Here is a 24,763-nt window from a genome sequence, read left to right as displayed (position 1 = left end):
GTTCCTTAAAAAACTAAAAATAGAGCTACCATATGACCCACCAATCCCACTCCTGGCCATATACCTAGAGAAAACCACAATTCACAAAGATGCATGTACCATAATATTCATTGCAGCATTATTTATGATAGCCACAACATGGAATCAACCTAAATGTCCATCGACAGATTAATGGATAAAGAAGATGTGGCACATATATACAATGGAATATTACTCAGCCATAGAAAGGGATGAAATTGAGTTATTTGTAATGAGGTGGATGGACCTAGAGTCTGTCATACAGAGTGAAGTAAATCAGAAAGAAAAAAACAAATACTGTATGCCAAAGCATATACATGGAATCTAGAAAAATGGTACTGATGAACCTAGGGGCAGGGCAGGAATAGAGATGCAGACATAAAATTAATTTTTAAAATAACTCCAGGGACTTCCCTGGCAGTCCAGTGGTTAAGACTCTGTGCTTCCACTGCAGGGTCATGGGTTCGATCCCTAGTCAGGAAACTAAGATCCCACATGCCAAGTGGCACAGCCAAAACGTTAAATATGAAAGTAAAATTAAACCAAAAAAAAATTAAATAACACATATTGATGCATTTGGATTTTTGAAACACATGTTGTGTGTGTGTGTGTGTGTGTGTATTTTGTATAACTTCAAGATTATCTCTGTTTTGTCTGCCCCTTGCCTATTAGGTCTGAGGTCATATTTTAAAATTTAAACATCACAACATTCTTTTTGTTGTTATCATTTATATCAGAGTAAAATCTCTTCTGTAAAATGTACCACAAATAAACTTTTCCAACTTGTTTTTAAAATCAGTTGTGAAGTGAACAATTGTCTTCAATTTGAATTTATGCCATTTCTTATGACCAACTTCTAACCTTAGAGTTAAAATATTTTACGATCAAGTTACTTGTCTTGTTTTCTCAAGGTGGTGTAATTATTTTGCTTTATTACTACAACAAAATTTGTATAGGTTCATAGATATGCTATTTTAGAGGAACGTGAAAACTAACCTAACTTAACCTAAGCACACTGAACAGATTTGAAGATTTGCAGTTCCATGACGCTATTGAACCAAAAATATCCAGCAGCACTAATATAGAGCAAATTCATCTTTCAATCATAGAGCTAAATTAATTCTATTGTGCCATATTTCCATCACGAAGTTGTGAAGGATTTTAAGTTGCCTGGTTGCTCATGGTTGCTAAGTGAAGCTGAAGTCTTGATTAACAAAATATTTTCCAGGGGCTGAGGTCAAATGGAAGCAAATCTGAGGAGTCTGCTACATTGCTTCCCTGTCAGTAAAAGAAGTATTACTTGGTTCTCCTAACTCTTTTCAGTACTACTTTTTGGAAAAATAAAAAGAAAAAGAAATCTCTTTACTTATTTGTGGCAATAATTGAATGTTCCATTGTTTTCAACTTTAACCCTCTGTCTGAATTTAAACATTATTACCTAATGGCATTACCTAAAGTGTCACTGGTTCTTACTCCTGAGCTTTATGTCATTTACTCATGGGTCATTTATCTTTTACCTAAAGATTTAAAAATATGTTCAAAACCATTCTCTTCAAAACAGATCATTGATCAGTAATATGGGGAATCAGTAATATTAAAAAAAAACAAAACAAACTTACAGACATCCAAGGGAATATTCTATTTAATTTCTAAGCACAACTATAATTATTGTATGTGTTGTTCACTTACTGAAGAATTGTTAGGGAATACATGGAAAGCACTAAAAGATATTATTTCAAAATCTCTTAGGAACATCAGAGATCTAGAAATAACACTCCTCATTTAACATTGTAAAATATGACATACTGTATTTTGTAGGATCTAATCTTTTCAACTTGTTTTTCTTAAACCAAACTGTAGAATGCACTTCAGAAATGAGAACATTTGAGGGCTATCCTGGTGGCACAGTGGTTAAGAACCCACCTGCCAATGTAGGGGACATGGGTTCTATCCCTGGCCTGGGAAGATCCCACATGCTGCATAGCAACTAAGCCCATGCACCACAACTACTGAGCCCACGTGCCACAACTATTGAAGCCCACATGCCTAGAGCCTGTGCTCCACAACAAGAGAAGCCACCACAATGAGAAGCCCAAGCACCACAACAAAGAGTTACACCTGCTAGTGGCAACTAGAACCCGTGTGCCACAACAACTGAGCCTATGCACTGCAACTACTGAGCCCGCATGCTGCAACTACTGAAGCCTGCACACCTAGAGCCCATGCTCCACAACAAGAGAAGCCACTGAACTGAGAAGCCTGTGCACCACAACGAAGAGTAGCCCCAACTTGCCACAACTAGAGAAATCCCGTGTGCAGCAACAAAGACACAACACAGCCAAAATAAAATAAAATAGAATAAAATAAAATAAAACTTAAAAAAGTGAAAAAGAACATTTCCTGAATGCAAAATCATTCTAGCAATAGGTACTAATTAAAATGAATTAAAAATGAGCTGATAAAACTGTGTAAAGTAGATATAGTAGCTCAAAAATGTGAAATTTTAAATATACACAAAGATAATTCATCAGAATTCCAAAATAAGAGTAAACATATTCATGTTTCAGAGTCAATTTTTGATTTTTAATATAATTTTACAATTCTTGAGCATTATAGAACTTATTCGGTAGGTTACAAATTATCTGTAGTCATAAACTTTTCGATCAACACAATGCATGTATGACCTACGAAGAGAGTAGAACAACAGAAATCCCAGAAATATTATCACTAATGCTTTCAAATGCCTTGGGATGACATATTGTAAAGTTTAAAAAGATTTAAACTTTAAAGATTCTTTTGTGTATGTCTATTTTTGATCAATAGAAAAGTAATGATTCAAGTTCAAGTCTTCATTTTGTAGTGTTGGGGCCTGTTGGGAAGCTGGAGCTGGTGTATTGAATGGAGAATGTGCAGATTGTGACCTGCTAGATGTGGGGCATCAGCCACCCACACCATGGTGGCAGGGATCTCCCTCAGGATCCTACCTCCCACTTAGGGGACATGAAACCCATGGGGTCATTTTGATTGAAGGGGCAGTTTCAATACACTGACACAGAGGGAGTAAAGTCACAAGATTTATCACTTACAGATCCCAGAATGGGGGGTGGGGGAGGGTGGTGCAGAGGAGGGTGCAGTGAACTGGAGGAAGGGCAGTCCTCTGTCCCAGGTCACTAGCTACCAGGAGACAGACATCAGGGTAGCAAACACCTATTGCTTATAAGGTGTTTGAGGTGGAGGTCACTAAATTTTCCTAGGCTTAACTATAAGTGGTTATTTAAAAAGATGTCACAGGAAAAGCCATGTGGGAAATTATAGGGGGAATCCTAAACCCAACTTCTTATCTAAATACCCAGACTCTGGGTGTGAGCAGAGTTTTCAAACTGTAAAATGCCTAGGCAGCAACTCAGTAAAACAAGAGTTGTTTTTCTCATCACATGTTGGAGGGAAATAATTTTCCCTCTATCCTTATAGGTTCTTCGCTGAGACTCCCCTGTTATAAAAGAGAAATTAATAGGAGAAAAACACAAGTTTAGTAACATGTATACCTCCTGTAAACATGGGAGACACCCAGGAAAACTGAGTAACTCTCCAAGATGGCCCAAGAAATCACCTTAAACACCATCTCCAGCTAAAGACAAAAGATGTTGAGGAGAAGGGAGGTAGTTATGAGAGGTTTTCTGGCAAAGCACAGTAAAAGAAGGTAAGGTTGTTATGCAGATTTAAGTCTCTTTTTCTTCCATTGATAGGAGTTTCTAGAGATTTAGTCATCCTTCTCTTTCTGGTACAGAGAGGGAAACACCCTTACAAATGGAGATCTCCTTATAAATATAAATGTCTCGTACAAAGGGGTAACTTAGTTTTCAGAGCTTCTCCTATGTCTGCTGTTTCTTAAAAATAATCGGCCTAAAATAATCCTTATGCCATAGATACACATTGGGGAGGGTGGTATGAAATTCTGCTTCCCTTCAATAGAGTCACTATGAATTGCCTTCATTTATTGGTCTCTTCAAGTCAAGGTAGCAGGTGGGATTAAATAGAATATTGTGGTAAAAGGATACATCTATTGTATAAAAATTATGAAATAGTTTTCTAAAATTTTCCTAATTAGAGTACAGTCTGACATTAGAATTCCATTATTGTAATTAGCTTAGTTTACTTTAAAATGTCAAATTGTCTATTCAAAAATCTTTAGAAAATTTAAGCAAGACTTCTTGTTTTCCATTTTTTTCCCCTGAAATTGTGGTAAAGGTATTATATAGCTCAATATCTGAGTCCTACCTTAGACCCACTCAATCAGAATACTTGAGGGTTGGAGCCCAGGAATATGCATTATTAACACATCATAAAGGTGACATGTATGCATCTAGCATTTTCAAAACCATGGAATAGCTGATTGCATTAGCTAGCTAGCAATTTTACCAAAATTGAATTCCTTTTTCTCCCTAGTTCCCAAATACAATGAATGGCAACAAAAGTAATATTACAGTATGTCCAAATAATGTATTTAAGGTAAACATATAGGATTGATTTGAGAGTTTGGGGTTAGGATACAAAGTAGTTCACTAGTTTCTATTTCATCCTCAGTTTAGATATATATTAAAAATATGTGTATATAACTTTTTAAAAGCAATGAAATGGATAGTGCCATATCAATTTTCTCCTGGAACAGTAGCATAATTTTTTTTCACCTTTTTAAATTGTAGATCACTTTGAGGTTATTTTTAATACCATTTGTGTGTGTGTGTGTGTGTGTGTAAGGAAGTATGAAAAATGGAATGTAGGGGTGTTCTTTTTTGAATGTAAATAAATAGAGGGAGGTCTACTTTCAGAAAAAATACATTTGTATAAAGAGCTGCACAATAAAAGAGTACAATAGTACTACAGATACTAATAGTTTGCAATTCTTCTTCCTTCCACCCTCAACTATATTCACCCCTACATTACTTACTGCTACTTTCCATCACTGACAGTTGTTGCTGGAAGATGTAGCTACTTTAATTTACTCTTTGATTACCAATGGGAATTACAGAACTCCAAATATTTTAAAAAAGTAACAAGAGTTCAAACGGTTAACTTAAAATGCACAACATGAGAGTTGCGAGTTAAGCTTTATTTGGGGCAAAATCGCAGCCCAAGAGACAGCATCCTAGATACCTCTGAGAAGCTGTTCCAAAGAGGCAGGGGTGAAGATCAGTGTATATGTGGTTTTGGTGAAAAGGAAAAACATGCAATTGACACATATTGTTTATAGACAGTTACTGCTAGTCACAAGGAGCAGTCATCACCATGAAGGATTTTAGTGTTTTTCTAGATATGAGGAGATACAAGAATTGGGCCCATAAATTTGGCTCCTGAAAATATCTAACTATTTGAAGACCTGTTGTGACAGTTTTTCACAGAGCACAGAGTGCTTCATTTCAGCTCTCCACCCTGAACACCTTTCAGCGGGGTGTTGACAGTCAGCAGCTTTAACAGCACATGATTTAATCTTCAAAGAGGTAGATGGCAAATGCTAATGATGAATGCCAATTGTAGTTGACAGTGCCCCTTCATGGTCATAAATTCGACCATGCTTTGGGAGACATTTCATGACCATTTTGTCTCACGGTGCTAGGAAGGCTCATTCCCAGGTCTGGCAAAAATTACGCTGATAGGCCACTCAATGTGCTATTACTGGCTAGACCTTTCTCACAAAGGTCAAAGTCTCTGGACCACCTGTATTTCTAGTCTGCTATGGTCCAGGAAAAATTCCCTCTTGTTGTGTCTTCCCATATCTAGAGTTACTCTATTACAGTCATCGATTGCACACAGAACTATATATTTGATCAACTGTTTCCAGTCACCTAGTCATCATTATTTTTGTCGGTGGCTCAGTCACACACTTGGTAATACAAGAAACAATAATCTTGTAAAACAGGCAAAATACAAATAATATAGCTAATAACATTAATGGAGTTATAAGTAAATATTTAAGCCAAGAACATACATTAGGTGCAGCCCAGTATATCCTAAGGTCATCTGATTTAGTCTATTTTGTACCAATCTTCATCTTTCAGGGAAATTATTTTGGACACTGTCCATAAGGCCTCCAGCCCAATATCCTAATGTTACTAGGCTGGTTATCCTTAGTATAATTTAATTGTTCCCAAGATAAAGAGGGGTTTTAAAACTTAAATGACCACAGCCCATTGTTAACCACATAAAACCATCCCATAATTGTGGGACATTTTATTCCTTGGCTGAAATATTGCTTGTTGCTCAGATTGAGCTTGAGGAACTTTAGAGGAAAATTCATTTATTTTCTTTTTATGGCCAGGGTCAGAGCAGGTATTATTAATTGGTTAGGTGAGGGGATCCCCTGAACCAGACTATATTTTTTTCCCTCTAGAATAAATTTCCTAAGGGCCATCCAATTAGAGCCTTGGAGGGGAGAAACCCACCAAGGTTACCCAAATGGACTAGCCATAGGTAATTGGCCAAAAACCCAACAATTGGATTGATTTTTAAAATTAGCATAGGATTGTGCCCATAATAGGAGAACATTTGATTCATATACAAAATTCCAAGAAGTCAAGAAGACATTATAAGTGTTCATACAAGTCAGGTCCAGGATCTTGGGCTAGCTGTCTACTTCTGATATCAGTTTCTTCTCATCCTAGTGTGAGTGTAGTTTCTCCTCTGATAAGTGTCCTTCTGTCTAGGTTGGAGATTGTCCTTTAAGTTATGTCCTTTCCAGTATGTATAATCACCTAGTTGCAGGTGGAGGGGCATCTGATTTTCATCCAAAGATAGATTACTGATATATACTTCAGAAACAAACTTAAAGTGTCCTTTTAAATTTTCAATCAGACTTTACATTAATATAGCATAACAGCAGAGAGCTATCTAGGAAGGGAATCTTAGTAAATATAGACCTCCATCAGCAAAACTGGCACTTAATATTCACTGAAACATAGTCCTTTTCTCTCTAAAATTACCCTCATTTTTACCAAATATAGCCAAATTAAGACTAATTTGTTTGCAAAATAAATCTGGTCTCAAAAAAAACTTGGCCTGATAATTTATGTAACTGTAATTGATCATATAGGCTTGTTGCTTTGCTGAAACTATTATAAGGTATCTCAGACTGAACTTTTAAAGGGCCTCTCAGGGCTAGGAAAGTCATGCGAAGGGCTTATCATAGATTTTGCCTAACAGATCTAGGTGAATTCCTCCCTTTTTAAGGTCCCCCAAATATCTAGAGTTTTCTATACCTGTTAGTGAGGTAACCTTCTTAATTTATCTGATAAAGCTGCTGGGAACCTAAGAGTTTCCAATGTCTGGAGGGAATAGATAGAGAGAAAAGATAAATGTTTCAATCCTACCTACAAAGGTTTGATTTGCCAAATTACTGTAAGTCATAATTAGTTTGAGGGGAAGTTTTTCCTTACACCTGGAAAACACAGATTAAACCAGTAATTTTTCAGATAGAAACCATAAAATTTATGACCATATTTACCAGTTTACTCAGTCCTGTGTAACTAATCCTTTTTGTTAACAGCTTATGAAGCCATCAGTTTTCTCATTAGGATTCTTCATTTTTTTATCCAATTCAGCATAATGGTCTGAAAGTCAGAAACTTGTATTTATCTGAAAGTACTTTTTATAAATCTTCTTGAAGAGGAAGCATTTCTCCAAAGGCATCAGAATAAAACCATTACTGTCTATAATGACACAACTTAAGAAGGCACATTTAAAATCTGATTGCAATGTAATCGACGAGGAAACTGGTTACTGATGTGACATACAACACTTTAAGATAATAACTAGAATTATGACTGATAACATTTTACCAGGACATATCAGAATTTTAGGAACTCCATACAATTTCTAGAATATCTATATTAATAACATTTACCATACACTAAAACTTAAGAAGATTTATTACTCATTTGACAATACTTCCCATGTAACTTAACATACCAAATGAACCTAGTTTATATCTCTCTTTGGGATGTTTCAGGGGCCCTTTGAAACATCCCAAAGTTAGCTAGAGGTCCAAAGGACTTTTCATCAGAATTTATTTTAGAAAATTTTGTCAAAAATATCATAAAGGGTTTAGAACACTCAGTCAGATAGGCTCACAAGTCACTATGAAACAATAATTATTCACTTAGCCAAAGTAACGATAAAAAATTTCAAAGGCAAATGCAGAACAGATCACTTAAAGTGTAAGGAAACTTAAAATTTGTTATCAAAAAGCAGTTCAACATTTTAAGAAAACTTGCCCTGCTAACAGAGAGAAAAGCCAGATTCAAGTTTTGCACCAGTTACTTTTAAAATTAATGTACTCAACTAAATTTATTCTAAACTTAGTCAATCCTGACCATGCACAAAACTCTTTTCTCAGGGTCCACTTTCTCAGGGTCCTCTTTTCCAGGGTCCTTATCATTTTATATATCTATTACTTTATTTTCCCATTCAAAAAACAGCCACCTGTAAGTCAGGCCTACTTTCTTTTCCCTAAAATGTAATTACATTACTCATGCCTTCTTGAAAACACACAACCTACTCTCCTTAAGCAACCATGAACTGTCCTTTATGATAACATTCTGTAGATTGGTGAACATAAATACCAGTGATAATTTCTAAAACATCTGCTTACTTTAGGGAACATGGAACCAAACATATTTATTAATAGTCCAAATCCTCTTTTGTTTCTTTGTAAGAGGAAGCCAGTGTTCAGTAATTAATTTTTCATTATCTTATATTATTTGGGAATGACCTAGCTATTTAATAAGCTTCCATCACTTAATTTAGCACAATTCTAGGGTGTCAAGTTACCAGAATCTGGAGAGACATTTTTAGATAGACATTCCTAACACAGAATTATTTTAATAGAGATTATCTAAAAGCTCTTATCTCATTTACATTTTCTTTCCTTAAAAGTTTTTTTTTTTCCCATTAAGTTACTTTCCTTGGTGACAAGTTTTTATCAGATATAATAAGATTTATTTAGCTTGTATTACCCCTAGACATAATAAAAGTATTATACTTAATGTGAATGACTTTAAAAATATGTCTATATTAATTAGAAGAATAAACTTAAACATGAATACCAGATATTAATTTAATACTGAATATTTCCCTCTTCACATGAACCTGAAATGTATTTAGCTAAATTTCTCTTGTATTTAGAATTGTTTTAATTTGTAAGTGCTTACTTTTCTTTAAATAGAGCTCAATTACAAATTAATCACAGCAATATTATCTAAAGACAGACACACACTGAGACGTACAGATATCCAGACAGACACAATAAGAGATATAGCTGCATTTTCTAGACTTAGTCACAAATCAGATTTTATAATATAAAACTCACTAGTTTATAAATAACAGTTGAAATAAGAACAGTTTTAAAAGGCTTCTTCCAGTTTTTTTCCTTTTCAATCTCAGGAATTAGTGTTGTTTAGATAATTGTTCCTGAGAGCTCTGGTCTCAAGGCGCAGGAGTGAAAATCAGGTTCTCCCTAGTAGGACTTATTCCCTTAGGGTCAGAATTCTGAAGATAATTTTTTTCCTTCAAGCTTTTCTCTATTGGTTGGGAATTAAATGGGGGTTGGTTAAACCTTCAACTGACATTGTGTACTTAACTGACACAATTGAAGTTTTATAATTTTTGTAGATACCCCCTTTTCTTTCTTTCTTCCTTTCTTTCTTTCTTTCTTTCTTTCTTTCTTTCTTTCTTTCTTTCTTTCCTTCTTTCTTTCTTTCCTTCTTTTTTGTCATGGTTTTGAAAAGTTGGTCAGTCAATATAACAAGGGTGTTTATATGTAACATGGACCAAACTAGATTGTGTCTTTTGATTAAAGTAGCAAAATCCTCATCTAAGCCTTCTAAAAAGGTGGAGTTAAGCAAAGGATCATTTTGGTGGTTAGAGAATGATTCAAGCATCAAGCCAGAATGTCGCTTAAAAGTTTTTTTTCCTCAAACTTTTCCTAGTAGTCCAGAATTTATTCATCCACTTTTTGCTTACATTGTTGAATCTCTGTCCAGTCTAGGGTGTTTTGGAAAAAGCTCTGAGATAAGTTCAAGTAATTTCTGAGATAATTCCTTGCATTCAGTGTGAGTCTGTGGTTCAAAATTCATTAAGGGATGTTTTCATCCTGCTTTATTTATCCATTCCCTTATTTTGCTTTCAGAACCTAACAGCTGTATTAATTGATATAGATCTGAAAATCTCAGGCTCGTATGTCTGGGTGGTCAACTGAAATTCCTTAGCAAATCCCAATGGATCGTGACTCAGATCGGGAAACTCCTTAGCCAAGGCTCTAAGTTCTGCTTGGATCCATGGTGTATATGTAAGCACCGAGGATGGTTCACCTCCCCCATAGTAGGTTTCTCCTTAAAGGGAGCTATAATCACTTCTGATAGTCTATCCTCCTTTGCTGGGGAGAGGGGAGCAGCAGAAGGTGGAAGAGTTGGGAGAGAAAAAGAGATAGACACTTCAGACAGAAGAGAATATGTGGGAGAGACAGAGTCAGAGAGAGAGTGCTACCAACCTTTCTAGTTTAGAAGCTTCTAGATACCAATCAAAGTAAGCATCCCACTCAGTCTGTTTGATATTAAGGCCATCTTTTTTCCAACTATGCATGCAAAATAGCAATTTTGGAATATCAAAAGAACTCCAATTTGGTCATTTTAAGTTGAGATCTCCTTTAGTATGTTTCCCAATTAAGTAGGTACTTATAAGTTTTATACATACATAAACCTGGCTGGGGTGTTAGAAAGAGGTTAGCCTTCTGATGCCTCGTGTTTCTATGAGAGGCTCTATTTCTCATTTTTAAGTTGAATTTGTCAGGGATAAAATTTACTAGTGAAATTGTGTGGTGGGCCAGTGTGCTGCTTGTGAGCTTAATTTCTCTAGGCATCACCCCAGAGTCATTTCAGCTCTCTTATGTGTCTTGGTCCTCTCTTCAGTAGTCTAAGACCACTGAGGATGTTCAGATCACTGAATGGCCAATCCTTATTTTGTGACCCCTGGTGAGCAAGTGTTTTAATTAAAGAGTGGGTTTCCCTATGGGACCACCACATGGTATGAGGACTCTGATTGCACTACTGGTGTAAATGTCTCACTCTCCTGAGAGAGCAATACTGGCCGGGTGGAGTCCTTGTCCCTTGTCTTTGGAGCAAAGCTCTCATGCAAAACCTTCACTTTTATCCCAACAAATTCTGTTAAGGCAGAAGAATTGAGGAAAAGCATCAGTTCAGCCTCTTATCTAACCATTCAGCACAGACCACTCTGTCTCATACAACTGAGCAAACCTTGGTATTTTTCAACCAGGCCCCTCCCAGTATCTTTCACCTGGGTGGGTATTCCTCAGTACCTTTCAACTGAGCCCCACCCAGTATCTTTCCCCTGGGTGGGTGTTTCCCTGGTATCTTTCAACCAGCCCCCCTCACCTCCCCAGTGTCTTTCAACTGGGAGGAGGCAGGTAGCTGCTACACCACCAGATAAAACTCAGGATCATCAACCAATACAGGAGATCTGAGAACCAGGAGAGACTTACCCAAATTCGCCTGAACTCTCCAAGGAGGAGGATGGGCGCAAGGGGCATCTGTAGGTACCAAGGCTCCATGTCCTCATACAGTTCAGACAAAGAAGAGAAGTCCACTCTGGGTCCCTTACTCGTGGTCACCAAAACTGTCAACTTAAAAAAAAATTGCACAATATGAGAGTTGTGAGTTTTATTTGGGGCAAAATGAGTACTGCAGCCCAGGAGACAACATCCTAGTTAGCTCTGAGAAACTGTTCTAAAGGGGCAGGGGGGAAGATCAGTATATATGTGGTTTTGGTGAAAGGGAAAAACATGCAATCAACGTATATTGTTTACAGAAGGTTATTGCTAGTCACAAAGAATAGTTGTCACTATGAAGGATTTTAGTGGTTTTCTAAATATGAGGAGATATAAGAATTGGGCCCATAAATTTGGCTCTTGAAAATATCTAACTATTTAAAGACCTGTTGTGCCAGTTTTTCACAGAGCACAGAGTGCCTCATTTTAGCTCTCCACCCTGAACACCTTTCAGGGGGGTGTTGACAGTCAGCAACTGCAGCAGCACGTGATTTAATCTTTGTGGAGGTAGATGGCAAATGCCAATGGTGAATGCCAATTATAGTTGACAAAATGAAATATGCGTCTTTTAATCTCATGTATTTCCAGGATGTGACCCATTTGACATGAGCAGCAGTTGTTTTTGATATGCTGTGATGAGCACCAGGTAAAGAAGATGAAGTTAAACATGCTTTATGTACACTTGAAAAGGTCTAAAACAAACAGGTTACCAATGTTTGGTACAACACACTAAAAAATGTATTACTATGCTAGCTTGTGTGCACACTCTTCAAGTTTATTAGGAAAATTTTCTAGTTTATCATTGTTTTTAAACTGGTATTTAACCACCATCACATAGTTTCTTGTTGTGATTTCTGCTAACATTAAATAAGATAATATTTTATTCCAAGTGTTTATGCAATTAATGACAATGCCAGGTTTTTCATCTTTCACTGTATACTACATAATGGTTCCAACCTATATAATTCAAGTCAGAAACCATCTGTTGTTTGAATGACATTTGGTTTGTTTAAAATGCATGAATTAAGCGGACATGTTGTGTAACTATGGCAATGGAAGAGTTATTTTGCAAATATAAAAAAGTCACACCAGAGACAAAGCAACGTTCAAAACAAAATTGTGACTTCTGTCTTGGAAACACATTTTCAAACAACTTAACAACTTGAAAATATTAAATATTGACTAATATTATGAAAAATAAAATGATTATTTGTATCATATGTGATCTAAAAAGCCACCATCTTCTAAGTCCATATTATCACCAACAATAAAGTGATAAATATTTAAGGTCTGACTTTGTTAATTATGTAAATAAATTACAATGGCAAAAAGGAAAAGAGTTAGCAAAATGGTAAACTGTCTGAAAATAGTGTCAGAGAGGAGAAATTTTTCTTTTACCCTTCTGGGTTCTTCCAGCTGGTCTAAGAATTAAATTGACATGAGACAGATTAACAGTACAAAAATCACACAAAAGTTTACTAACATGTATAAATGGGAGAGACTCAGGAGAACTGAGTAACTTACCAAAATGGCTGCAACCCTCACCTTAAATACCATCTCCAGCTAAAGACAAAAGAGGCTATTGGGTGGGAGAGAGGCAGTAATGGGAGGTAACTAAGCAAAACACAATAAATAAGAGAAAGGTTGTTGTGCAAATTTAAGTTATTGAATTCTCCATTGATAAGAGTTTCTAAAGATTAGTCATCCTTCTCTTCAAGGTACAGGGAGGGAGAAACCCTTACAAATGGAGATTTCCCTTACAAATGTAAATGTTTCTTGTAAAGAGTAACTCCTACTTGATTTTCAGAGTTTTTCCTTTGTCTGCTGCTTCTTAGAAAATAACCAGTTTAAAGTAATTAGTATGCCAAGGAGACATATTTCAGGGTGGCAAATTCTGCTCCTCTACAGATGCCAAATTAAGTTGGAGATTTTAGCTTGGAATAGGAATATTAGTACATTAGCCTTAACTATCTTCAAACATTGGAAGGCTTGTCATGTAGAAGAATCACATTTATTCAATAAAACTACAGAAGACAGATCTAGTAATAACTGGTGAAAATTTCTCCTTTTGTCATTGTTTTTATTTCCAGCAGCTACCAATAATTCTATTACATTTTGAGCTGGAGAATAAAATAATCAAAGATGTTAAAGTAAAATATAAAAGCAGAGTAAGGTAGATATGATTCTGAGTATGAACTTAGTGATAAATATTTTAGCAATTCCCATTCGCATGCTTTTTTTTTTTTTTTTTTTTTTTTCTTACATCTTGGCATGACAGTTTTTTGAATAGTTTGAGGTGTCAACTTAAAAAAATTGCACAATGTGAGAGTTGTGAGTTTGGTTTTATTTGAAGCAAAATGAGGACTGCAGCCCAGGGGACAGCATCCTAGTTAGCTCTGAGAAACTGTTCCAAAAAGGTAGGGGGGAAGATCAGTATACATGTGGTTTTGGTGAAAGGGAAAAACATGCAATTGACACATGTTATTTATAGAAGGTTACTGCTAGTCACAAGGAGCAGTCATCAGCATGAAGGATTTTAGTGTTTTTCTAGATATGAGGAGATACAAGAATTGGGCCCATAAAGTTGCCTCCTAATATATATATATTTAAAGATCTGTTGTGCCAGTTTTTCACAGAGCACAGAGTGCCTCATTTCAGCTCTCCATCCTGAACACCTTTTAGTGGGGCATTGACAGTCAGCAGCTTTAGCAGCACATGAGTTAATCTTTGTAGAATTAGATGGCAAATGCTAATGGTGAGTGCCAACTGTAGTTCACAGAGGTTACCAGATAACTACTTCTGGATAATGAAGGTCCTATGAAAATTTATATATTTAAATGTAAGTCACTAAATCTACATGTGGTTTGCACCAAAAACAATGTAGGGATGTTTTGTCTATTTTTTAAATTAATACTTGGGTTTTGTCTTAGAGACCATTGCAATGGTCTGGTTTCAATTTTAATATCTGATTTTAATTTTTGTACACATGTCAGTTCCAATGTTCTATTTTCATTGTTAGTCGCACAACTGTAGTTTCTCACACAGTTTTAAATTCAAATTCACAAAACTCTGCCAATTGCCAATTTAACAATTCATCATGGTACCTATCTACAAATAGATTATTTCTGTTGTGATTAAGCTGAAATGAATCATGACTCAAGGAAAGATGCCTTGATCAAAGGTCATGTGGTCTTCTAACCATCAAATGAATGTGTCTGATGATTGCCAAGAATTAAATAAATAAAATAAAATTAAAAAAATTACCAAATGACATGAAAAATATCCATGGCAAAATAGAGCTAAGAGAAGATCTGATTCTGGAGAAGATCTTGAAGAACTTCCTGCATATACTAGTAATAAGTTATAGTATTAATTATGACATTAAAAAAATAAAAGCCTTGAAGGGTAAACATGTCAAGAACATAATGTGAAAGGGAAAATTAGAAATGAGACAGACCTTTCAAATTTTATGAGATGGAAGAATGAAAAAACAATCAGGTAAACTGATCTATCCTGCAAGAGTTGGAAAAGTAGGAGGTTTTATGAATACATATATAGGGTCAAGTAACCTAAATGTCCATCGACAGACAAATGGATAAAGAAGATGTGGTACATATATACAATGGAATATTACTCAGCCATAAAAATGAGCAAAACTGGGTCATTTGTAGAGACATGGATGGACATAGAGGCTGTCATAAGGAGTGAAGTAAGTCAGAAAGAGAAAAACAAATATCTTATGTTAACACATATATGTGGAGTCTAGAAAAATGGTACAGATCAACCAGTTTGCAAGGCAGAAATAGAGACACAGATGTAGAGAACAAACATATGGACACCAAGGGGGGTAAGTGGGAGTGGGGATTAGGGAGGGATGAATTGGGAGATTGGGACTGCCATATATACATTATGAATAAGAAAAATATATCAAATTGTACACTGAAATATATACAGTTTACTGTATATCAATTATACCTCAATAAAACTCTTTAAAAGGAAAAAAAAAAATATAGGGTCAAATAGTAAAAGTCTACTATAAAATATGTCATCTGGGAGTTTTTACACTGTGAATTATGAGCTGTAAGATATGTGTGCCAACCATGTAATTCTGGTGAAAATTTCAATTTGAATTTCTAACTAAGATATTTTCACATTTAACTTTATAATATAATTGAGTAATTATAAATTATTTTGCAAAGAGACCGGACCAACGGAAAATGCAGATTATCTCTGACATCTAGAATGAAGCTGTTGATTATTATAGAATATGTGAATTCAGAAGCCTAAAATATATTAAATAGTTTAATATCAAGAACATTTTATATATAAACCAAAAACACCCTTGCATATGGTAATCCTTAAAAAATAGTAACCCTACCTATGATTACCCTTTCTAATCAGAGTTCCTGCTGTTGGCAGTGAATCTAAGGTAAACTGGGTCAGGGTATATTACAATTGGAATCAGGAGGAATACAAGATTATATGATTAGTTTGAAAACTTTGACAAGTAATTGTAATGAGCCCTCTAGAACATGATACTCAAGCATTCAACAATGAGATTCACAGGCTGGCCTATCTCTCTGCAGCTTCTCTGTTGCCATATTAGCCTTTCTAAAATGCCACTTGCATCATGTTATGGAAATGTAACGATATTCACCTGATGTTTAGTATGGAATTACGCCTTCATGAGGTATAATGGACATAAGAATGTTGGGAATTTGATAGTTTGCTTGTAAATGATTCATCTAGGTGACACCAGTATTATTTCTGAACATTCATATATTCTGGGATTTTGATTGATTTGAGCTAAAAAGAAGGCATGTAGATTATAGGGAGAGGCAGTCTGTAGATTTTTCTCTTACTGGAAGAAAAATAACTACACTTTCAGTACAGACATTTGCTCATGAATAGTCCAGGATTTATTTCCATCCCATAAAGTCACCGTTGCAGTCAATAGATTGTTTTAATTTGAATGCCACAGCTTCCTAGAAGGGTGGCAGACAGACAAATTGTAGCATGGTCATTAATGTAATAACTCTTTTATATAGCACAGTAATCACTGTTAACACTTGAAAAAAGGGAATTATTCAGTCTTCTCTTTGAGAAACTTAAGGAATGATTTTCATGAAATAGTTAATATTTCTAAATATATTGTATAAGGAAAATACCTCTGTATTTTGAATATCTCTGCATTATGAATCTGAGCAGAAAAGTGTGCCATCAGAGATTAAGGATTCATACATTAAAAAGTAAAGGGCAAATGAGTTAAACCCGGTTGCCAAATTTTACTACAAAGGATTCATAAATTTTTAAGTTCATATAATTATTTTATGTTCAGTTCTATCTAGAAGTGTCACAAATTGCAAAATGCAAGCTTAAGTAGGAATCATTAAAGTAACTGTAGGAAAAAATAGTCAACTGTTCTTTTCCCATTAAAAATTAAATTTTCAGAAGCCTTTTAAAACAATTCCTTAAAAATTAAATTCTAACAATTTCACTTAAGGAACTATTTCATGGAGATTTTATAAAATGATGGACAATCTAGTTTATCATATATGTGCCAATAAATAGCCTCTTGTGAATTGACTGAATAAAGAAATAGAATTTGGTAATTTGTAGAGATGTGGCTGGACCTAGAGTCTGTTATACAGAGTGAAGTAAGTCAGAAAGAGAAAAACAAACATTGTATATTAACGCATTTATGTGGAATCTAGAAAAATGGTACAGGTGAACCTATTTGCAGGGCAGGTATAGAAACACAAACATAGAGAATTGACATGTGGACACAGAGAGGGAAGTGGATGGTGGGATGAATTGGGAGATTAGGTTTGACATGAATACACTACCATGTGTAAAATAGGTAGCTAGTGGGAACCTGCTGTATAGCACAGGGTGCTCTGTGATGACGTAGATAGGTGGGATGGTGGGGGTGGAAGGGAGGTCCAAGAGGGAGGGGATATATGTATACATATAGCTGATTCACTTAATTGTACAGCAGAAACTAACACATTGTAAAGCAAATATACTTCAATAAAAATAAATTATAAAAAAAGAAACAGAATACTACATTTAATCAATGATATTTGAATGCCTTCTGTGGATTATAGAAATAGGTAAAAAATGTTTTAGACTATAAACTTTTGAGAAAGAAATAAAATCCTCAGTATTCAGTTGAACTTCAGACTATTTTAAAATGATACAGAGCCAGTAATGACCAAACAACATACCTTGGTTTCCACTTGAGGCATTCTGATATTTAAAGTTAATGTAGACAAGAGAGTTTATTAATATGACTGAAATCTCAAAGTTGTATATGTAATAATGTCACGTATAAGAACTGCATTTCAGGAACAGGATGCTGGTGATTGTGGTGTTTTATGGGCATTCAGGAAGGGACATAAAATAGTTGTGTTCACTAAAGGAAGTCCTTACCAACCCATTTATTCCCTCTTATGTACCCTTAAGGGGATTCAACTTATAAGTATCAAGAGAGTTGGGGGTCAGTACATGACCTGGCTAATTACAGATTCACTTTAGGGTATTCCTTTGCAAAGGATTTTAGTTGTTACTAGTTACAGATGTCATAGGATGGGATATCTTTTTGACTTAAAATGCCTTCTTCTTTTCTGTGTAGATAAGCAACTGAACACAATCCTCCATTTCTCTTACATCAGGAAGTAATGTATACATATAATCCCTACTTCTATCATTGATAGAAATTTACCTTCTATTCACTGGCAATTTTAATGTTATTAGGGTATATGACTCAATGCTTAACTAGCACAGGTTAAATTCTAATTCTTTTATTTTTGTCAGCAGTAATCATTTTCCTATTTATAGATTCTATTATCTAGGTCTAATACTTTAGAAAAAGCTAAATGAGAAAAACACTTGAAATATATGACTTACGTCTTAATAGAAAATGAATATACCTCTTAACAGTTATGCATTATGGTGGAAACCAATGTAATTTAGTCTCATGCTAACTGGCTTATTTTATATACAATGACTTTTAAATTTATGTGTCAAGTATTATTTTGGCTTTAAGTTATATACAATAACTAATTGTAGATAAATGTCTGCAATATAATGTTTCAGGCATTTTAAAATCCTGTTTTTCCAATTCTTGCATTTTTAAAAGGTTTGTGAATATAAATGCTTATATCTTACTTGAAGTGGCTGAAAATATATTCACAGCTATAAATAATGTTTGGAATTAAATGAGGCTTAATCTATAACTAAATGAGCTATGCCTTCTTAAAGAGATAACAGTCAAATGCAGCTTTGCTGGACTGACAAAATTAGCTCACTGTGTCCTGACATGGCAGAAGGGGGAGGAAGGTCTCTTGGGCTGCTTTTATAAGGACACTAATCCCCCATTAATGAAGGCTTCATCTTCATAACCTAATCACTTCCCAAAGACCCCACCTCCAAATGCTATTATGTTGGGGATTAGGTTTCAAGATATGAATTCTGAGAGGACACAAGCATATAGTCTATAGCAATATTAACATCTGATGAAATGGCTGACTGTCAAGCCTGAACTTGTGAAAGTATATGTACTCTCTCATGGAAATTTCTAGTACCTAATTATGTGTACCCTTTGATATGTATAAATTTCTTAAATAATTATCTCTAAATTGCATCTTTCATACTACTAGTAGTTAAATGTTTTAGTTGATCTATTGTTACATAGGAAACTATCCTTAATCTTTGGAGCATAAAACAAAAATCAATTGTATTTTATGTTTTTTAGGTCAGGTATTTAGGTAGTGTACAGCAGAGATTGCTATCTCTGCTCCATGATTATTGGTATCTCAAATTGGGTAGCTCAAATGTCTGGAGATGGCTGGGATGGATGGCGCAAATGAAGCCATAAGTTCAATGCCCAGAATGGATTCTTCACATACATATTTGGCACCTGAACTTGAGTGGCTGGAGCAGCTAGGCCTCTCTAGGTATTGTATTGTACTTTCTTTCTACAGTTTTTCCACATGGGCAGCTTGAGCTTCCTCACAATATGGCAGTCTCCCAGTAGTCAGACTTATTTTAGCTCAGCTGATTTTCCTAAATAAGTATTCTAAGGGAGCAAGGCAGAAGCTGCAAGGTTCAGTTACACAGGGCCTATCCATATTCATTGTGGCAGATAATTACATGAGGGTCTGAATACTAAGAGGTGAGGTCTGTTGTCAGGACTATCTTTGGAGACTAGCTACTACATATAGCAATGCTGCAAACAAAATTACTGCTACATCTGGTGGAGTTATTACCCTATTGAATGTCATGAATCAAATGCTTCATCTTTATATGTTGGCATGTATATGTTTTTTATATTCTTCTATAATTACCATCAGCGATGATCTTTATAGTTTGCTTTTATAATTATCAACTGTTTTCCATACCATGTAGTTTTTATTTTTTAAAGTGTAGAATCAATGTAAATGAATTCCAATTCAAAATCTTGCCCCTAAGATTCTTTGAGAAGATGATTTGTAATTTTAATTTATAAGCCTACATGATTGAATAAATTTGTATTATTATTTACTGTTTCAGCCTGCCAGACTCTTACAGATATAGCAATAAAATTTTGTTATATTTATTCAAGCTTATTATTAAAAAAATGAAATCTTGTCAAGTTATAGTTAAAAATAATCTATGTTAAAATGATGATCAGAATTTCCAATGTGCTCAAATGTCTATAAGGGTGACCGCCTCTTGCTTTAGAACAAGTTGACTTTATTCTGCAACTGAATGTGCCCTGTTTAAAAATATAATGAAAGCAATTCTGCTGCCAGGTGAAGCAGGTTTGAACACAGAGCTAACTGCTCACAAAAGCCTGAAATTGTTCACAACTCAAGATAATGTTAATGTGACTTCACTAGATAGCTGAAATAATACATTTTCTAAATTGGATGCATTAAGCAATTATTCAGATCATAGTTGAAACCCTGTAATTTTCGGTCTTCCTTTCAGTCCCAGCGGCGTGTCACATTTCACCTACCAGAAGGCTCTCAGGAAAGCAGCAGTGATGGTGGACTGGGAGACCATGATATAGGCAGCCTTACCAGCACATCCCATGCCCTGCCCCTTGGCTATCCTCAGGAGGAGTACTTTGATCATGTTGCACCCAACAACCGCACTGAAGGGGATGGCAACTCTGATCCTGAATCCAGTAAGTGACACCTCCTTAGTTCTGCAGTATAAATGGGCTTATTGTGTTTGCAAGTCATGCAACTATAGCCATAATAACATTGGCCATTTAATTATGTTAGTAACACATTTTTAAAAGGTAAAAATATAGAATTAGGTGGAAGGAATATCTGCAGAAGTTTATCATTTTTGAAATATGGGATCACATCTACTTTGAAATTTAATGTCATTTTGTTTAGGTGTAGATAGAATTCCCTATTTTATATATATATATATATATATAATCAGCCAGTTTATTTTATTCATTTAACTTATTTCTGTACAGGTAAAATATTTTTATAATTCATATGAAGCATTTTTTAGATTTAATTTTTAATTTTTAATAGAGATACGAATCACAGACAATTAATTGTTTTTTGAGGAAATAAGAGATCCCAACTCCAAGGTAGAACTGGTCTGAGGTTTTCAATAATGTATTGAAACCACATGCCTTAAGCCATGTTACTGTTTAGAAAGGCATTCAGATTTTGTCTTCAGGCTGAAGGCATTAAAGGTTATATTTTGCACAACCCAAAGATGTTGAACTCTTAAAAAGGATCATGAAGTTGATACTAGATAGAGGAGTTCATTAAATTTATTATCTTGAACATGTATCCTGAACATCCCTACTTCTTCATAATTTTGGGAAATGCAAAATTTGATAAGATTATACTTATTTCAGAAGATTCTTGTATTTGAAGAATTATAATTTGCCTCATATATGTTTTATGTACATAAAGCTGTGTAGGTCCAAAAGGGCATACCGTATATGTGATAGAGTCATAGGTATAAAAAAAGAAGAAGAAAGGGACCATGTAATGTACAAAATAAGTTAACATAAAATAGAAATTTTGAAATGTATTTTGAGAGTTATGGAGTGTATGGATACATAATTTAAATAAAGCTTAGTTTGAGGACAATATGGCTTCCCCATCATTGTGTTTTCATGCCTATTTTTTAAACTCAAAAAAATAAGGAAAATATTTTGGTTAAACATCAGAATGTAGTTTAAGACTAAGCATACAGAACTGAGGACAGCATAACAACACTTTTCTCTCTACAAAAGCAGACACTGGATATTAATGGTGTTTTCTATGTAACTATTTTAGAGACTTTTTAGGCACCAAACTCAGAAAGTCCTAAACATCAATCACTGTATTCAATTTTATACTTAAAACAATTTATCAGCATTCAATCTGAGGATGAAAAATTCTTCTATAATATGCAACAATAATCTACCTTTCATTTACTTATAACATGACATAGTGACTTCTGGTAGAAATACATGGCTCTGACTATATCTTCTGCTATAATGAACTCAGAGCCAATTTCTAATAAGAATATGGTCATAAGTAACAAATATGCATGAAGCAAAGGAATCTTTGCTCTTTTTTACTTCATAAATTATTTTAATTGTAGGCCTATCGCTACTTTGTTAAAGGATAGAAATATATAGATGAAATAAGCTCATTTTTATAAACTAGAGAAAATTGATTCCTTTGCATATGAAGTGTTATTAAACCCTTTTCTTGGAGGACTGTATAGCAACAATTAAAGAATAAACTCAGAGTAAACATGCACAGTGTGGCTCTAACCCTGAAATAAATTTTCAAGCTGAATGAGACTAAGATGGTATATTATTGATAGCAATAGGGGCAGAATTGGTATGGGTTAGAACTTATTATAAAACATTTAAAATTAAATACAGTTTTATTTATCTCAGTTATATCTATTAGTAAGTTGTTGAAAAATATTCAAATGCAGAGTTCTTTATAGGAGTTGATTTTACTAGTAAAGTGTACAGTGTACACCTGAAACTAATATAATACACTAGATCAACTGTATTTCAAAAAAAAAAAAAGAGTGCAAGTGTTAGTTACAATGTATGAGCTGATATATTTAAAAGCTTTATTTTTAAAGCTTGTTTCTACCAGGGACTAAACATTTCTCCTCTCTAATAATATTGACACTGTAATTTTAACTACTAAATATTTTGTTCATAATTACTCTACAGGATGAAGCAATGGCAAATTTCAACTTAATGAAATCCTTTATTAATTATGCTTTATTTTAAAATTGGGGTGGCTGTAGGCAATAATAATGGTAATACAAATAATACATTTTTACTATTTGTTATTTTAATAAACTTATGCAAAAGGTAGAGATAATTAAAAATGAATATCCACTTCTGTATAAGTCTAACAATATTTATGGGTTAATGCTTAAAGTTTATTTTTACTATGAGTCATATTTGCTACCTACTCTAACTTGGAACCAGAAACTTCCGCCTAAACCATGTTCCAAGAGAATTTTGTCCATTTTGGACAATAAATGACCTTAATACAAGTGCAGAAGCACAACATTTCACTTTAAATAAAGTTCTATTATCTTAATATGGCATACTAGAGAGATTTTTAACATATGCATGTGTGTTTTGATTAAAAAGGAAAAAAATAGCTGATGCAAAATTTGCCATAGCTAAATAATCTCCTTAGGCTACTACAGATAATAAGGTACTCTGATTCTTCAAAAAGAAGCTCTATAGCTCTGAAATAGTACATAATAATGGGTTTTGTGATATGGAGCAGATGCCAATAAACTGTGCAGTGTTAGTCAATAGCACTACAAATAAGAATGTAAACCGTTAGGGGAAATAAATGCTGTCCTTAAGCAATAGAATTAATTTATGCAGTTCTCATTTCATATTTTGAAATGCATTACATCCTCAATCTGCTTCCTTTTCTGCTAATGAATTGCCTAAAATAGTACATAGTTCTGAAAATTCTCTGTAAGTTCACAAAAACAGATAGAAATACAACTTTTATGAATAAGATTTTCTCCAAAATTTGCTAAAGGGATTTATTAATACTAGTTGAATATACAGTTCCCAGGTTGATAAAAATCTGCTGATTAGAAGAAGAAATTATGTGATTCATTCTCTTGAGTCTTTTGCCAAGAATATTAATTTTCCTTTTTAAGATAAAGAAAAAACAAGCAAACTCAGTCCAATTATTTCTCTCTCAGGAGACAAGTTCAATAAAACATTCTGTCTCATTCCATTTGAAGGCTTTTTGAATTTTTAAATTTCACACTTGCCATCTCCTGACTTTAGCCTTTGGTATGAGGGTTGATGAATGCCATTCTATGCAGTTTTTTCTTCCTTGGCTAACAACCTATGTCCCAGAGCTTTCCTCCCATCATAACCCCATCAAATTATATGTACCATTTCAGATGAACCCTGCTCTTTGAAGCTAGCTAACTAGGTTAAAAACATAAACAAACAGAAATCCAGCTCATAAATAACATTATTGGTTGCTTCTGGGTTACTATGAACACTGTAACAGATTATGTCTTTGCATTTTCAAAGAATCTTGTTGAGACGTGCAAGACTGTGGCCCTAGTAGACAGCAGAGGGTGATTGTGTACTGCTGAGAATTTTATATATTAAGACATAGTATTAATTGAGAGATTTGAGGACAGTGTGATCCTCTTGGGACTACTCTAAACACACTAAATTACATATGGCCCTATGTTCATACATATATTTATTTACAAGTAGCATCAGGTAAAATATAACTTATGAAGAAAAGACAAAAATAACTTTCTAACTTTCTTTTGTAAAACATTGCTCTGATATAATTTAGAGTAAGTTCTGAGACACATGAAAATATTAACGAAGGTCTATCACATTAACCTTCAGAGATTTATGAATAGTTCATACACATGAAGTCAGAATATGTGTGTGTGTGTGCCTTAAATAAAGGATGAAGTGCTATTCTCTCGCTATGGGTGAGTTGGAGTGAAAAGGGTAACTACTTCTAAATTTCTGGCATATTATAATTTGACTGATCATATAATTTTCTAATTAATTAATTAATTTTATTGGCTGTGTTGGGTCTTTTTGGCTATGCATGAGCTTTCTTTTTAGTTGCGGTGAGTGGG

General features: G+C 34.4%; 1 protein-coding gene across 6 annotated transcripts in view; it reads left to right on the top strand.

Moving 5' to 3' along the window:
- Window positions 1-24,763, top strand: part of PCDH11X (protocadherin 11 X-linked) — a 754,051-nt gene that overhangs the window by 531,026 nt on the left and 198,262 nt on the right. For all 6 annotated transcript variants that reach the window (XM_057718183.1, XM_057718189.1, XM_057718188.1 and 3 more), the window contains one exon: window positions 20,606-20,804. In XM_057718183.1, coding sequence (XP_057574166.1) covers window positions 20,606-20,804 — 199 coding nt within the window. The remainder of the gene's footprint in view (window positions 1-20,605; window positions 20,805-24,763) is intronic.

Source organism: Hippopotamus amphibius, chromosome X, assembly GCF_030028045.1.
Source record: "Hippopotamus amphibius kiboko isolate mHipAmp2 chromosome X, mHipAmp2.hap2, whole genome shotgun sequence".
In the NCBI taxonomy this organism is placed as follows: Eukaryota; Metazoa; Chordata; class Mammalia; order Artiodactyla; family Hippopotamidae; genus Hippopotamus; species Hippopotamus amphibius.
The sequence above is the reverse complement of the archived record's forward strand: the minus strand, read 5'-3'. Positions and strand labels throughout refer to the sequence as shown.